At 34.3% G+C, this 14505-nt stretch overlaps 1 protein-coding gene across 2 annotated transcripts; it reads right to left on the reverse strand.

Annotated features, from left to right (window-relative positions):
- Positions 1 to 1054: 1054 nt before the first annotated feature.
- Positions 1055 to 14164, reverse strand: LOC140440349 (uncharacterized). Of its 2 annotated transcripts, none has more exons than XM_072530798.1 (2): positions 13508 to 14164; positions 1055 to 5413 (listed from the first exon to the last, which is right to left on the reverse strand). In XM_072530798.1, the coding sequence occupies exons 1-2, from the start codon at positions 14040 to 14042 to the stop codon at positions 4089 to 4091; spliced, it is 1860 nt and encodes a 619-aa protein (XP_072386899.1). In that variant the 5' UTR covers positions 14043 to 14164; the 3' UTR covers positions 1055 to 4088. The 2 variants fall into 2 exon arrangements, with proteins under 2 accessions (XP_072386899.1, XP_072386898.1); XM_072530797.1 differs by lacking the exon at positions 1055 to 5413 and adding an exon at positions 5432 to 10386.
- Between the last annotated feature and the right edge of the window lie 341 nt (positions 14165 to 14505).

Here is a 14505-nt window from a genome sequence, read left to right on the forward strand (position 1 = left end):
CTGAACCCAGGTTTACATTGGGAAAAAAAAGTGTACCAGTTTTATATGACGGGAAGTGTACGTACGACAGTCAACTGTGCATAAGTAAGAGAGGGTGGTTTTAGTTGGTAGGCAGGATAATAGATACCTGAATCTTTTAACTGCTATCTTTAGTACTTAAATTAAACTAAAACCCAAATTGTAGGGACTCAACATGGAGGTAGCATAAAAAAATGTCAAACCCCCCCCTAAGACAAATTCTGGGTGCGCCACTGATTTATATATTAATATTTATAGGTAGGCAAATGAGCATTTTTTTGTTAAATTGGTGTTACATAATAGGCACTAAAATCATGTTCTGAAACATTGGAAATATGAATTTTTTTATGCTTACCTGTCCAAGTAATTAACTTCGTTAAAATGTTCACTACATAATCTGGAATACTTGGTCGGTGTGAGGTGTATTCTTTTGATTGGAATATCCCAAGCTTTTAAAAGTACTGCATCCTTCAAAGGGAAACTATAGGCACAATCAATTTAATATAAAATAACACAGTAAATATAAAATATTACCTGTGAAAATTAACAGCTTAGTACAGTTATAAGCACTGCAGGGAATGACCATTTTTTGGTAAGTCAATTCTGTTTTTCACCTCAAAATTTAAAGCAGAGCTTTGTCGATATAGAGTGCACAGGTAAATAAAACTTCCACATTTCGAATTTATTTATTATACCCACTTTTAAAGACATATTTAAATTTACAAAAATATTTTATGCTAATAGTACAAAAAGCTACAATACTATAAGATCGCGATTAAGATCTACCTTCGGCAATCTATTTAGGAAAGGAAAAGAACTGTTTAGCAAGTTTAATACATGAACACACATAGATACAAGGAAAAAGAAAAGTGTATTTCTTTCTGTACTGTGTTGAAACACAGCTTTTGTATGTCTTCCAAAAATATTCATATGCAGGATTGTAAAAATTGTCTCACATTAGTGTTATAAAAATTGTCTCACATTAGTGTTATAAAAATAATACAAATATCAAACAATCATTACATTTTTTTTTAAATCCAAAATCAAGAGAAACACCATTACAGGTTAGGAAAATCAGGGTAGCGTTTCGGAATCTTCAAAGTCTTACGGGTAGAATGTGGAGTTGGTACATGCACTTAAAAGTAGAGTACAAATTGCTTGCGTTCAAGATACTAGGTGGAAAGGAAAAAGGGCGAAAGAACTAGGTGAAGGATACACATTGTCGTATGTAGCGAAAAGTAACACTAGGAATGGAATTGGTATGTATCATTACTGTCACACTTTACCCTACAACTACTTCAACTTGTCAATTTTTACCTCTCAAATTTTATTAGATAACAAAAAACTAGTCCTTTTTACCAGTTCCTCTCCTTAAAAGTGATGTAGTGTAACTAAGTGCCCCCTTTTAAATTAAATGTCCGTTTTGTGTCTTTTTGAATGTGTTCTGTTTGTCCCTAAGTGTTTTTGACGTGACAACGTCTTAAATTAGGTTGTGGCTCGGAGTCACTCATGAAAAAGTGTAACGCTCGCTCACGTCTGTTACGATGAGTCACCGAACGAGAGAGAGGCCCGCCGGACCGGCGAATGCCTTGCGTCTCTCTCCCACTCAAACATGATCGGTCCGCTGGTGCGATGCTATTTCTCCTATCATCGTCCTATCCTCAACAAAATCACTCAAATAGAAATTAGTTAAGTTTAAGTTTACATGTACAATGTTTTAGTAAACAAAATATATTTCTATAGTTAAAATTTGTGCAATTCTTATTTTCATTCAATTCCTTGTTCCTATTGTGAAATTTAATAATATTCATATCAATAAATATTCTACCGAGAAAAAGACGTTGTCACGTAAAATCTTCGCCCGTAAAACCGACTTTACAGGCAACCGATTTTTTTAATTTTAAATTTACTTGACATCACAACAATTTCTGCCCAAATTACAGATCAAATCGGTTCATCATAATTTGATAATTACAAGTTGGAGTTATTGCACACCCAAAACTTATATCAAAAACTAGAACATCTACCTTTTTATATATTATCATAGCGCTGTCTGTTCTAAATAAATAATTTCAATAAATTAACACACATTTTCAAAATATACCTCTTGAATAAATATAAATATCTTTTAAATAATATAACACATCACATTTATTTCAACAAACAATCTACACAACACCTACTTTCCTAGTTTAGTTGTTAATATCTTTTCTTCCCTCAAGAACTTTCCCTCTATTTGTTAATTACAATAAAACCGCTGATCACCCTTCACCAGTTTACTATAACAGTTTTAACTAGGTTTAGTCAAAGATTAAATAATAATCCTTGTATCGGCGTGTAAAACTTGTTATGAAAAAGTGGAGACAGATGAGAGATGCCTGGATGAGAACACTAAAAGATAAAAAGAATTGCAAGACCTCTGGTTCCGCTGTCTCAAACACGAAGATCTACAAATACCATAATCAGATGCTGTTTTTGAAACAAGTAGTTGCTGCTGGTGAAACGCACGAAAGCGTCTCTGCTAAACAAACTGAAGAACACACCGAAGATGACACCACGACATCGAATGAACCTACAAACGAAGATGACAGTGTGACTACAATGACACAACTTGACAAAGGACAAACAAAATCTAGCTCCCCTGCCAAAACGCAGAGCACCAGCCAAAATAAGTTTTAATGCAATTGATACCAAAATGATGTCCTACATTGACTATCAGATAAAACCGAAGAAAATTGAGCAGGATGATCGCAATTTATCGTTCTTCAAAGGTATTTTGCCGTCCTTGGCTTTGCTTGATGATGACCAAATGCAATTCCAATCATGGGTGATAAACCTACTACAAAATATTAAACATAGGAGAGTTGGCCAGTCAACTTATGAGTGGTCAGCCTATATACAAACATCTGGTGCTAGTCACTATCAATCCCAGGGCTATTTTATCAGACCACAGTCTACTGATAGTGCACTATCGCCAGTACAATATGTATACAGTAATGCCAGCAGACCACAGCCTACTGATTGTACACTATCGCCAGTACAATCTGTATACAGTGATGCTACGATAGTAGATCTGTCTGAGTTTTAAAAATAAAATTACGTACCTTAAAAATATCGCTAGTTTTTCTTCTGGGCAGATACTTTTACTCCCCTTAATACAACGTACCGTTGAACTGAAGATGCATAGCAAATTATAGCATGCGAAACCGGTCGTTAGTGGTAGAATAAATTGATTATGAGTAAATTTTATTCTTATTTCTTTATATCTATTTGACAAAATATTTGTTCATGTATTAAATTGCTAAATGTTTCATTCGTTTTGTAAATATATGATATTTATCGCGTTCTTAGACTACTAATAATATAAATTAAAAAGTTGGTTAATATATACAATTTTAGAGATTCCATAATTACTTTTGCGGTTATAAATTAAAAACATTTTAACTTTTCAATCAACCTAGCTAACAATAAAATCTTTGTCATGTTTTTATCATGTCACACCGTATCGAAAATAAAACAATTAAGATATTAATACGATTAAGATATTGGGATTAAGAAAATTAAAATAACAAAAAAAATCAAAAATTTAATGTGCATGTTAAAAAGTGATAAACTGAATGCATAAGGGAAAAATAGAATAGAAAATGAGTTACAACACTAAATGCAGATAGAATCGGACAAATATTTTTAAATTACATGGTAATTAAACGATAAATTCTGCAGAACTGCAAAGAGACTACCAGGCGTTCGATCAGAAAGATCAACAATAGATCAGATTTTTAATACCAGGAAAGTTCTGATAAATATCCATAAAGTACCAACCAAATATGCGCTCATTTTCAAACTTTTTGACTCGAACTAAGTCATAAGTGTATAAATGGCGCAGTCTTACCAGTTCCCGAATAATCACTAAATTCCCGTTTCTTAATTACTAACTTTAACTGTCACAAACGATAAAAAAATGAATTTGATAAATGCATTGGACGTGTCAATGTGAAAGAGAAATGCGGTTATCATAAAAACCTTGGACAATTTCCGTCTCCGTCTGATTTTTCTATTACTAAAAATACTTATGACACGGGTTCGACTTTAATAAAGGTAGAATGTTTTTTCAAGTGAGTTTTTAGCAGTCTTTTTTGAAGAAACGACTCTGGACACAAGTCACATTTGAAAGACCTCTCCCCGGTGTGCATTTTAACGTGATAGTTCAAACTGGATTTCTTCGCGAACAGTTTGCCACAATCGTCGCATTTGTAGGACTTTTCGCCGGTGTGGGTCTTCATGTGCAGCACCAGTTTGGATCTCTTCAAGAATCGTTTCGAACAAGTTTGGCACTCGAACGGTTTTATTCCCGTGTGTATTTTTAAATGACCGGTGAGGATCGGCAGCTGGGCGAAGGTTTTGCCGCAGATGTCGCATTTGTACGGTCTTTCGCCGGTGTGGAGGTTCATATGATAGATCAAGTAGGATCTTTGACTGAAGCCCTTTTGGCAAATCTCGCACTCGAATGGTTTTTTAGCACTGTGTATGGTTAAATGTCGTTTTAGTTCGACGTTTTGAACGAACTGCTTCGAGCATACGGGGCACGTGAAGAGATCTTTTCCAGTGTGACGTTTCATGTGCGCCGTTAGTGTACATTTTTGCGTATACGACTTAAAGCAAACATTGCACTCGTACTTTTCTCCGGTATGAGTGAGCATGTGACGAGGTATTTGCGATTGTTGCGTGAAGCCTTGGCCACAAACGTCACATTTGAACGGCTTTTCGCCTGTATGCACTCGATGATGGCGAATGATTTCGTTCTTGTATAGAAAAGACTTCAAGCAAATCTCACACTTAAACGGTTTTTCCACCGCGTGGTTATTGATGTGTTTCGTCAAATGTCGTTTAACGGCGAACTTTTTGGGGCACAACTCACAACTAAACACAGCCTCGTTACTGTGAGTCGCAACGTGGTTTTTAAGAGCTGCTTTTCGCGTGTAACCTTTATCACAAATTTCGCACTTAAAAGGCTTCTCCGGAGCTTCAGGATCTTCAGGGGGTGCTATGAGATTCGCAAAAAAGTCAAAGTGATCTTTAAACATCTGGTTAAAAGAAAATATCCTTTTCTTAAACCTACTAACATAGTTTATATAATATTTAAATACCAATTTACTATACTCTGACACTTTTTTCCGTTTATTTCTCAATCCGTTAGCAATCTTCTTCTTTTTAGCGAAATTACTCGGCAGTTTCTGCTTGAGCTCTGTCAAATGTGACTTTGTGAAATGTTTAAAGAAATGTTGGATAAAATCGTTTTTGGTAAACGAGAGCTTACCGCAAAAATAGCAAACGACCCAGACTGATCCGAAATGAGAACTGAAGTGGCTTCGTAGGGGAACAGTTGAAGGAAAACCTGGAAAGATGAGAAAGAAGTTTTAATGGAACAGAATTAGCAACCAGACAGTTAAAAAATTCTATAACTACATACTGCTCAAAAAATTCGAAAGACTCCCAATGTTTATAAAGGATTTACAAAAATATTAAGAGCTCCATAGGAGATACAGTTTCTTTTTATCTATAAGCTAAAATACAAGTGACTTTTAAAAAGTGTTACAATTAAAAAGTGAAAGGAAAACTAAAAACTAATATATATTTTATTCATATTAAATTAAACGAATTAATTTTTTTCTAACATTCTTATATTATTATTAATTTATTATCAATTCATTCCGCCATCACGAAACTTACCCCACCTCGTGTGCTTGCGTCACACGAAAAATCACCAACGAACAGAGATAAAATTGAATAAGAGCACCGTACCAATAATATTTCAAGATAAATTTCTTGATAATCAAAAGAACAAAACAATCCAGGTGGGGTTTAGTGTGGACCAGGCTGAATCTGATGCAGATACAGTCATCATCCATTCTGCGCTTGCTGCATTCCAAGCCTACGATTCTGTCAGTGTCGTAGCAGAGGACATTAACATTCTTGTCTCGCTCACTGCATTAGGAAAGGAGCACTGCAGGTAGAAAGAGATGACTGCATTAGGAAGGGAGCACTCCAATGTTGTGTGTCCAAAATGTCCAATTTTTTTGAACCCTCAAAAGGGTGTAAGTTGCATCAATTATACTGTGCTTCGACGTCATTGCAGACGACTGGCGACGTTATTGCAGAGAATTTGCTGTTTCTCCATGCTTTTTCAGAATGCGACACAACATTAGTAGCTTACAAGATCGGCAAACTTAAATTCATCAAAATTTTACAGAAACATCCTGAGTTAGCTAGCGGAACAGCATTATTTCTCAGTGAGGAAGCTGAGCCATCTTTCCCCACTGTCGTTGGCGAGAGTTTTTTCGTCTCTTTATACGGTGGAAATAAAGATGATTCTCTAACAGCATGAGATACAAACGATTCGCCAAGCCAGTGACCAAAATTACATTTAATTTATTATCGCTTCCGCCAACACAAGATTCAGCTCGTTTTTACAGTGTTAGAGTTTATCACCCGGAAACACCGTGATCTTGAAGATTGGGGCTGGAAAAGCATGGAAAAATTTGGATATCAATCAAAACTTTCAAAACTCCAACACCCTCCCACACCAACTGAAATTAATTTTCTGTAGATGTAAGGGAAACTGTGAAAATATGTGTGGTTGTCAAAAAGTAGGCCTCAAATGCTCTGCGGTGTGCCTGAATTGTTCTGGTGACACCGGCACTGACATCATGGAAATATTAAAATTAATCGAAAAATTCGAAGATGAATTACTCACAATGACCCCAATTCGAACTTCCGTTCTTTGACACAAAAATAAAATTGTCTGATGATAAATATAGGTCATTCAACACATCTGACGACTCGAGCCTGTCGGAAAATCGGTTGTAACGAAATTCATAGATAAACAGCTAATTTTTTCAGGATACTTTATTTAACAGCAGGAAAAACAACCTTTCATATTGTCTAACGGAACTTGTTTTCCTATTTTCCTGTCTAAAGAGTGAAAGTGGTCGGTTTTATGACTAACAAAAAATTTATTAATAACCGTTTTTTCCAAACATTTTTTATTTTTACATTAAATACAGAATATGATAAAATAATTGTCTGATAGCTTCTATAAACCAAGCCCCATCTGCTTCTATAAACCAAGAGTCATCCTAGAAGAAATAGAAATCGAAAAAAGGTCAAACTGTCTCGATAAAAGAGATGACGGCATCCGGTTACCCGCTGTCGGTTACGACGCCAATCCCCGCCTAACCCTTACGCAAACCTTCACAAAAACCACGTCACCATCGACGGAAAAATAAACCGTCCGCTGTTCGCAGTAGCGGTAATGCATTAATTAGTGATCAGAGTAGTAGGGAGACATCCTGTGGAATAATTCCGTTTACGAATTTTCGTAAAACCTTCTTTTTCGGTTACAACCATGTCTCCTAAGCACTGTGTTTTTTGTTTCATGTCAAAATATGCCTTGGTTCATTTTTTAGATCCAAGTGGTGAGCCATCCACCATTTAGGACTTTTTTAATTATGATTATTTTGGAATTATTTTGTAATACGACGAGGTGGCTTTGGTGACTGTTATCATTATGTCATATTGACACTTACATTTTGTTTACCTATGATTGATCATGGTTCTTGGTGTCGAAGATTGTGCGAAAGCCGTTGCGCTGGTTGAAGATGGGCGAAATTATGAATATGTGGCTAGAGTACTATACACTCATCGCTCTACCATCCAAAAGGTAGTGGAACGTTTTATACGAACTGGAACAAACAAGCGTAAAGCGGGAAGTGGCAGGAAGCGCAAAACTATCGCTTTAGATGATCGTTTTATACGAGTCAACGCTTTGCGGGATCGTCATTTAACAGCGGTGCAAACAAAAAATTAGCTTGGCATTTATTGAGGGTTCGTTGACTGCATACCGGTATATTGAGGAAATTTTAGCGAATCACGTAGTACTCTTTTCTCAATATATTGGCGATGATTTTCTATTAATGCAAGATAATGCGCGACCCCACTCTGCAATGTGTGTCACGCAATATTTAGAGGAAGATGGTATTAATAAAATAAACTGGCCAGCGTGTTCGCCAGATCTGAACCCAATAGAACACGTTTGGGACATGCAATTAACGAACTTCGCTTGGCTCTAGAAGCGGAATGGCAAAACATCCAGTAAGATGATATTCACAACCTCATAGACAGCATGAGCCGACGTATAAAGGCAGTTATAGAGGCTAGAGGAGGCAATACAAAGTATTAATTTATTTTTTAGTAGTTTTTCTTTCTTATTTGCGTACTTAGGTTAAGTTACATTTAAGTTGTTTTTTTATGTTTTGTTATTGTTAACATTGTTCATTAAAACCAAGATCATGTCGTTGCTTTCAATCATTATTTAAATACAGTGCTTCTGGGATGTCAATATGACATTCCTTCGATATCAGTCACCAAAGCCCCCATCGTCGTATTACAAATTAATACAAAAAATAATAGTAATAATAGGAAAAGTCGTGGGTCGTGAAAAAAATTGTGGGTGGCAAAGTTATTTCGCTCCTAAAAATGAACCAATCCATATTTTCACATGAAACAAAAAACATAATACATACTTAGAAGACATGGTTACAACCGAAAAAAAAAAGGTTTTACGAAAATCCGCTAACGGAATTATTCCACACGATGTTTCAAAACGAGGATAAAAAAAACAACTTTTCGATTAACTTACCACACTTTAAATACGAGAATATTTTAATTATTTAAAACAAAAATTGATATAAGAATAAATTAATTTTTTTAACTTATAATTACCACCTACATAGTATGACTTTGACAGATCGCGATTAGAAAGAGAAACAATCACTACTTTTTGTCATTATCTACTACAAGCGTTAGAAAAAAAAAATGGCGCACTATTATACTCTGTTCCAGAGATAAGATCGAGGACCGTTCTATTAGGTCACCTGGTACGGAAAACAATAAAAAAATAAAAGCGATCACAATAAGAAATAATTCAGCTTCAAGCTTCCAACTTTTTCTGTTTTTTGTTATTGTGCGCTTTCAAATGCCACTTCAAGCTTCTCCTCTGGCCAAAACTTTTATTACACAGATCACACTTAAAAGGTTTTTCTCCAGTATGAATGTTCATGTGGTCCTTCAGGAACCATTTCTGAGTAAACTGCTTTGGGCACACTTCACATTTAAACCTATTTTCCCCAGTATGGACGCTTTTGTGCTTGATCATGCTGGCCTTCTTTGAAAACTCTCTGGAGCATATTTCACATTTGAAGGGTTTCTCGCCAGTATGGACCTTTACGTGCTCCTTTAAATGGCAGTTGGTTACGAAAGGTTTTAAGCAAAAGCTGCAAGTGTATGGCTTATATCCAGAATGGATCTTCATGTGATTTGTTAAATTCTGCCTCACTGAAAACTTCTTAAAACAAATTTCACATTCGAACAAGTCCTCGCCAGTGTGAATGCGCATATGATAATTTAGATTTACTTTCTTAGAGAACTCTTTCGGGCAAAGATCACAAGCAAACTTTTTAGCGTCGCTATGGACACGCATATGGGTTTTCAAATATTCCTTCAAGGCAAATTGTTTAGAACAAAAAGCACACTGAAACGGCTTTTCTCCAGTATGAACCTGCAAGTGTTTACTTAAAGTGGCTTGTACTGTATATTCCTTGGAACAAATGTAACATTTAAAAGGTTTATCACCTTTATGAGTGGTTAGAACGTGATTATAAACCTCTCTCTGAGATTTAAATGGTTCAGCACAAACGTTACACTTAAAAACCTTCTCTGTGGTATGCGTTTTAATGTGAGCAGCCAAATGTTGCTTCAGTCTGAAAGGTTTCGAACAAATCTCGCATTCAAATGGCCTTTCTTCACTGTGAGTATACATGTGCGCCTTTAACTTGTGCCTCTTGGCGAATTTTTTATAGCAAGTGGGACACTCTAATAAGTTGTCACCTACATGTACTGGAAGATGCTTTTCCAATTCGAATTTGGTAGAAAAATTCTGGAAACATTTATGGCACTGGTAAGCTTGCATATTTATATCATCATAATCAACTTTTACTGACTTATCCTCTTCTAGGTCAATATTTACTTCTTCAATTTTGATCTGTTTCATAGGAAATTGCTCCTTGGTTAATTTCTTCTTTAGTTTTTTCTTTATGTGACCTCTTGAATGTATATAGAGTTCTAAAATATTCGAAATGAGCTTTTTACAGATCTTACATCGGCAAATGTTTTGAGATTTTACTAAATGAGATGAGAAATGGTATAGAAATTCATTTTTTCTAATGAAACTTTTCCCACAATAACAGATTATCGGGCGTTTCTTAAAGTGGGAAGATATATGTAGAAGTGTTGAAGTAGTAGTTTTGTGACCTGAAAAAAAAATGTAGGGTCTAAAAAATGTGACAATACAACTGTATAGATATATCTTTATATATTGGGCTGCATAAATGGTTTGTTAACATACATAAGTGGTTTACACAGTTTCCTCGACTGTCTATACAATGATTTTGTTTCTTAACACAATAATTGATAAAATGCTTTATTAATGTTTGTAATCAACTGTATTTTCATTGTTTTTTGACTTCTTTTATTGAAAACAAATAGATCTCTAGGATAAACAAAATATAATGATCCAATTCTATATGAAAATAGGAAACAGCCTATGGGAGTAACAAATAAATCAAAAATATGCCTTCATAGTCGAGGAAAGAGGAGCAAGAAGCACCATAGATTCCATAACATATTTACAAGAGCTAGGAACGACAATAAAAGAGGTAAATTAATAAATGAAGCAGAATAGATATCAAACTAAAGAAGTTACAGAAACATAAGGAAACTAAATATAAACAAAATAACGGGCACCTAACAAAATAAATCTCTTTACTTATTTCGATAACTATAAATCTGAGCTGAGAGTGCCCTACTCCCAAAGCATAGGCATCATCCTCCACTCTCATTTGGGTTTAAATTGTAAATCTCAATATTTCAATGAGCCAGTTTTGATTGGAGATGGCTTTTATAGACTTTAGCTCAATGAGTGTACAGGAAGTAACAAACTTTCTTTCACAATTTAACTGGGATGATTTGTTTAAAGATAAAAGTCTTGATAAGATCAATATGTTTTATGATGTTATTTACCTTGCAATTGATATTTTTGTTCCCTTGAAAAAGTATTCAGCAAAAAAGTTTCCTGTCTGGTTTTCTCCAGAGCTTAAAAAAATAATAATCAAAAAAAAAAGAAAATGCATAAAAATATCTAAAATCTCAATTACTTGCTGACTATAATGAGTTTTCTATATTACGAGCTAACTGTAGACAACTGAAAGAACAATGTTATCTTGATTATGTTGCTCTAACTGAATCCTCTCTGAAAGATAATGTTAAAAATTTCTGGAAATTTGTTAACAGTAAAAAAACAGGAATAATATTCCTTCTGTTATGCACTATAATAATATTTCTGGCTCTTCTGGCATGGAGACTGTCAATTTATTTGCTGAATACTTTTCCCAAACTTATAGGTAGTGATAAAGATTTTGATTTGCAGGATGAAACCTTTTTAACAGGAGACATCAACCTATCACAATTTAGCATTTTTATTTCGTCTATATATGAAAAACTTTTCATTTTGGATAACAACAAGGGGCCAGATCCAGATGGTCTTCCACCTTCTTTTCTGAAACACTTTAGCTTTTTACTTTCTAGACCTCTTTTTCACATTTGAAACCTGTCATTAAAGACAGGGATGTTCTTGGTCTACTGGAAAACTAGCTTTATTACCCCAATACTAAAATCTGGAGATAAAGTAAACAATTATCAGCCTATTAGCATTCTAAGTTGTATTCCCAAAGTTTTTGAGAGCCTTGTCTGTGACTATTTGTCAGCAACTTTAAAAGGCTGTTTTATCGACCAGTAATTTGGATTTCTCTCTAGCCGCTCCACTGAACTTACTTTATTGATATTTACTGATTTCCTTATAGAACCTCTTGAATATGGTTTCCAGGTTCATGCTGTATACACCGACTTTACAAAGGCGTCTGACCAGGTAAATGACAAGATTTTAATCAATAAGTTGAGGAGTCTGGGTATCCAGGGTGAACTTTTAGAATGGTTGTTACCCTACCTAACTGTAAGAATACAAATAGTATATGTTCAGGGATTTCAATTATTTGAGATTAAGGTACTTTCAGGTACCACAAGGATCACACCTAGGACCTCTTCTATTCAATAACTATGTTAATGACATTGTCTGCTGTTTCCTCTTTGCTTCTTTCCTAATGTTTGCTGACGATTTAAAATTATATTTGAAAATTGAGAATAATGACTATCAAAAACTACAGTCTGATGTGGATCAGTTGAGCTATTGGTGTGACAGCAACGGAATGGAACTTAATGTTAAAAAGTGTCATTTAATGGTTTGTGGTTGGAACAAAACTCCTACAAATCATATCTATACTATTAATGGTTGCCCTTTAGACTCTGTATCTCAGATAAAAGACTTAGGTGTTGTGCTCGATTCCAGCTTATCCTACATCCCCATATCTCAACTGTTGTCTTAAAATCACTTCAACTTTTAGGGTTTATCAAATGTTGTGCTAAAGACTTTATAAATATCCCATCCATAAAAATTTTGTATTGTTCACTTGTGAGACCCCACCTAGATTACTGTTCATGTGTTTGGTCTCCTCACTATAACACCCATATTCAAGCTATTGAGAGAGTTCAACACAAATTCTTATGATTTTTTGCCTTTAAACAAAACCAGAGGATTGAAGAAATTAACTATTCAAATATGGAAAGGTCCCTCAACATAACTTCTCTCCTAATCCAAAATATTCCCAAAGGTTGATGTCCTTGTGTTTTGTACATTCTTTGTTAATGTTTGTGATTTACTGTTCCTAGTTTTATTTTTTGTATAATTAAAATTTTTAAATTTAATTTAAGTAGGTTATGTTAACAATCTTCTGTAATTTATCAATAATGTGTACATTATATTTTAATTGGGCGATTGCCCATTGATAAATAAATAAACTATAAATCAAAATTAGGTCATAGATGTGTGAATTGGGATGTCAAATTAAAGATTGTACTCCATTTAAAAATTATTACTAGCACAGCTGATAAAAATCAATGTAATGCCATAAATCAGTGAGGAAGAATTTCAAAATTATTTTAAAGTTTGTAGTAAGATTCAGAGAAAAGAAAGAACCAAGAAGTAAACGGAAGAATAAGAACAAGCAATTATTAACATACGAGGTATCAAGATCCTATATAAAAGCAAAGATTGCTAAAAGTAAAAGACATGGAACACACAGCATAAAATTAAGGATGTATATCAACACCCATTGTCCACTGATATATGGTCATGAAACTTGGATGCTTTTATATTTTGTACTGTCGTCACACGATCATATCATTTGAAAATGTAAATGTTATTTTATCTTTATCATTGCTTCAAATTAAAACTTTAATTATCATATAAAAACTAACTTACTTTTTTTGCAAACTGGACACGGATACCTTGTCTTCTTCTTCGATGATTTTTCAACTTTTCTTTTCCTTTTAGTAGCTTTCGATCGTCTTTGAAGCTTGCTACTGCTGGGTGTTTCTTCAGCTTTTGTTAGATCATAATCTTCACTGACTAACTCAACCTTAACCTTCACTTCATCTACTTCATCTTTAATATCATCGAGATCGTCTATATTTACTGACAAAACTTTAACTTCATTAATATTATCTTTAATGTTAACTAATTTTACGCTTTCCGGTACAGGTTTTGTAACTCTTTGTTTACTCGGTTTCTTAGTTTTTGTAACGGGTCGTTTGGGTTTATTTATTTTGTCCAAGTCGGTTTTTGTTATGAAAAAATTGTCAGCTTTTACTTCTGTATCGTATATCTCAGGCACTTCCACTGGAACATCTTCGTCGGGGGGCTCTACTTTAACGACGCCTAATGGAGCAGCAAATATATATTCAGCTTCTATTATTTCTCCTACGCCGAGATCATTAGGTTCTGCTTTGATATCCATTGTTATTTAAATAAAATGTGTTTTAAATAATTTTATACAACAGTTACAACTATAAATTATTATACCTGTCATGCAGGAGCAGGTTTTATTTTATTTACTCTTTTATCTTTTATGATAGGAATGTGAACTGTCAAATGCCATCGATGTCAAATCTGAGTAGTTTCCATATGGCCTTCTTTACCTGTATGCCGGAACACTGAGATATGGACTACAAGTATGCTAAATGTATAAAAAGATTGCATATTTCTATAGTACACAAAAAGATACTACAAAAAAAAACAGCCATTTATACTGAATAGTTTTTGAGACATTACAATCTAGTCAAAAGAATTATAGAACTAACAGGAATGAGAAAAACACTTCAAACTAGGCAACTAGAATGAAAATGATAAAAACAGATGTAAACCAGAAAATGCAGAGATGGACACAATATATAGCACAGCCTTTTAAAGACAAAGGGAAA

The sequence above is a fragment of the Diabrotica undecimpunctata genome, chromosome 4 (genome assembly GCF_040954645.1).
Source record: "Diabrotica undecimpunctata isolate CICGRU chromosome 4, icDiaUnde3, whole genome shotgun sequence".
Lineage (NCBI taxonomy): Eukaryota > Metazoa > Arthropoda > Insecta > Coleoptera > Chrysomelidae > Diabrotica > Diabrotica undecimpunctata.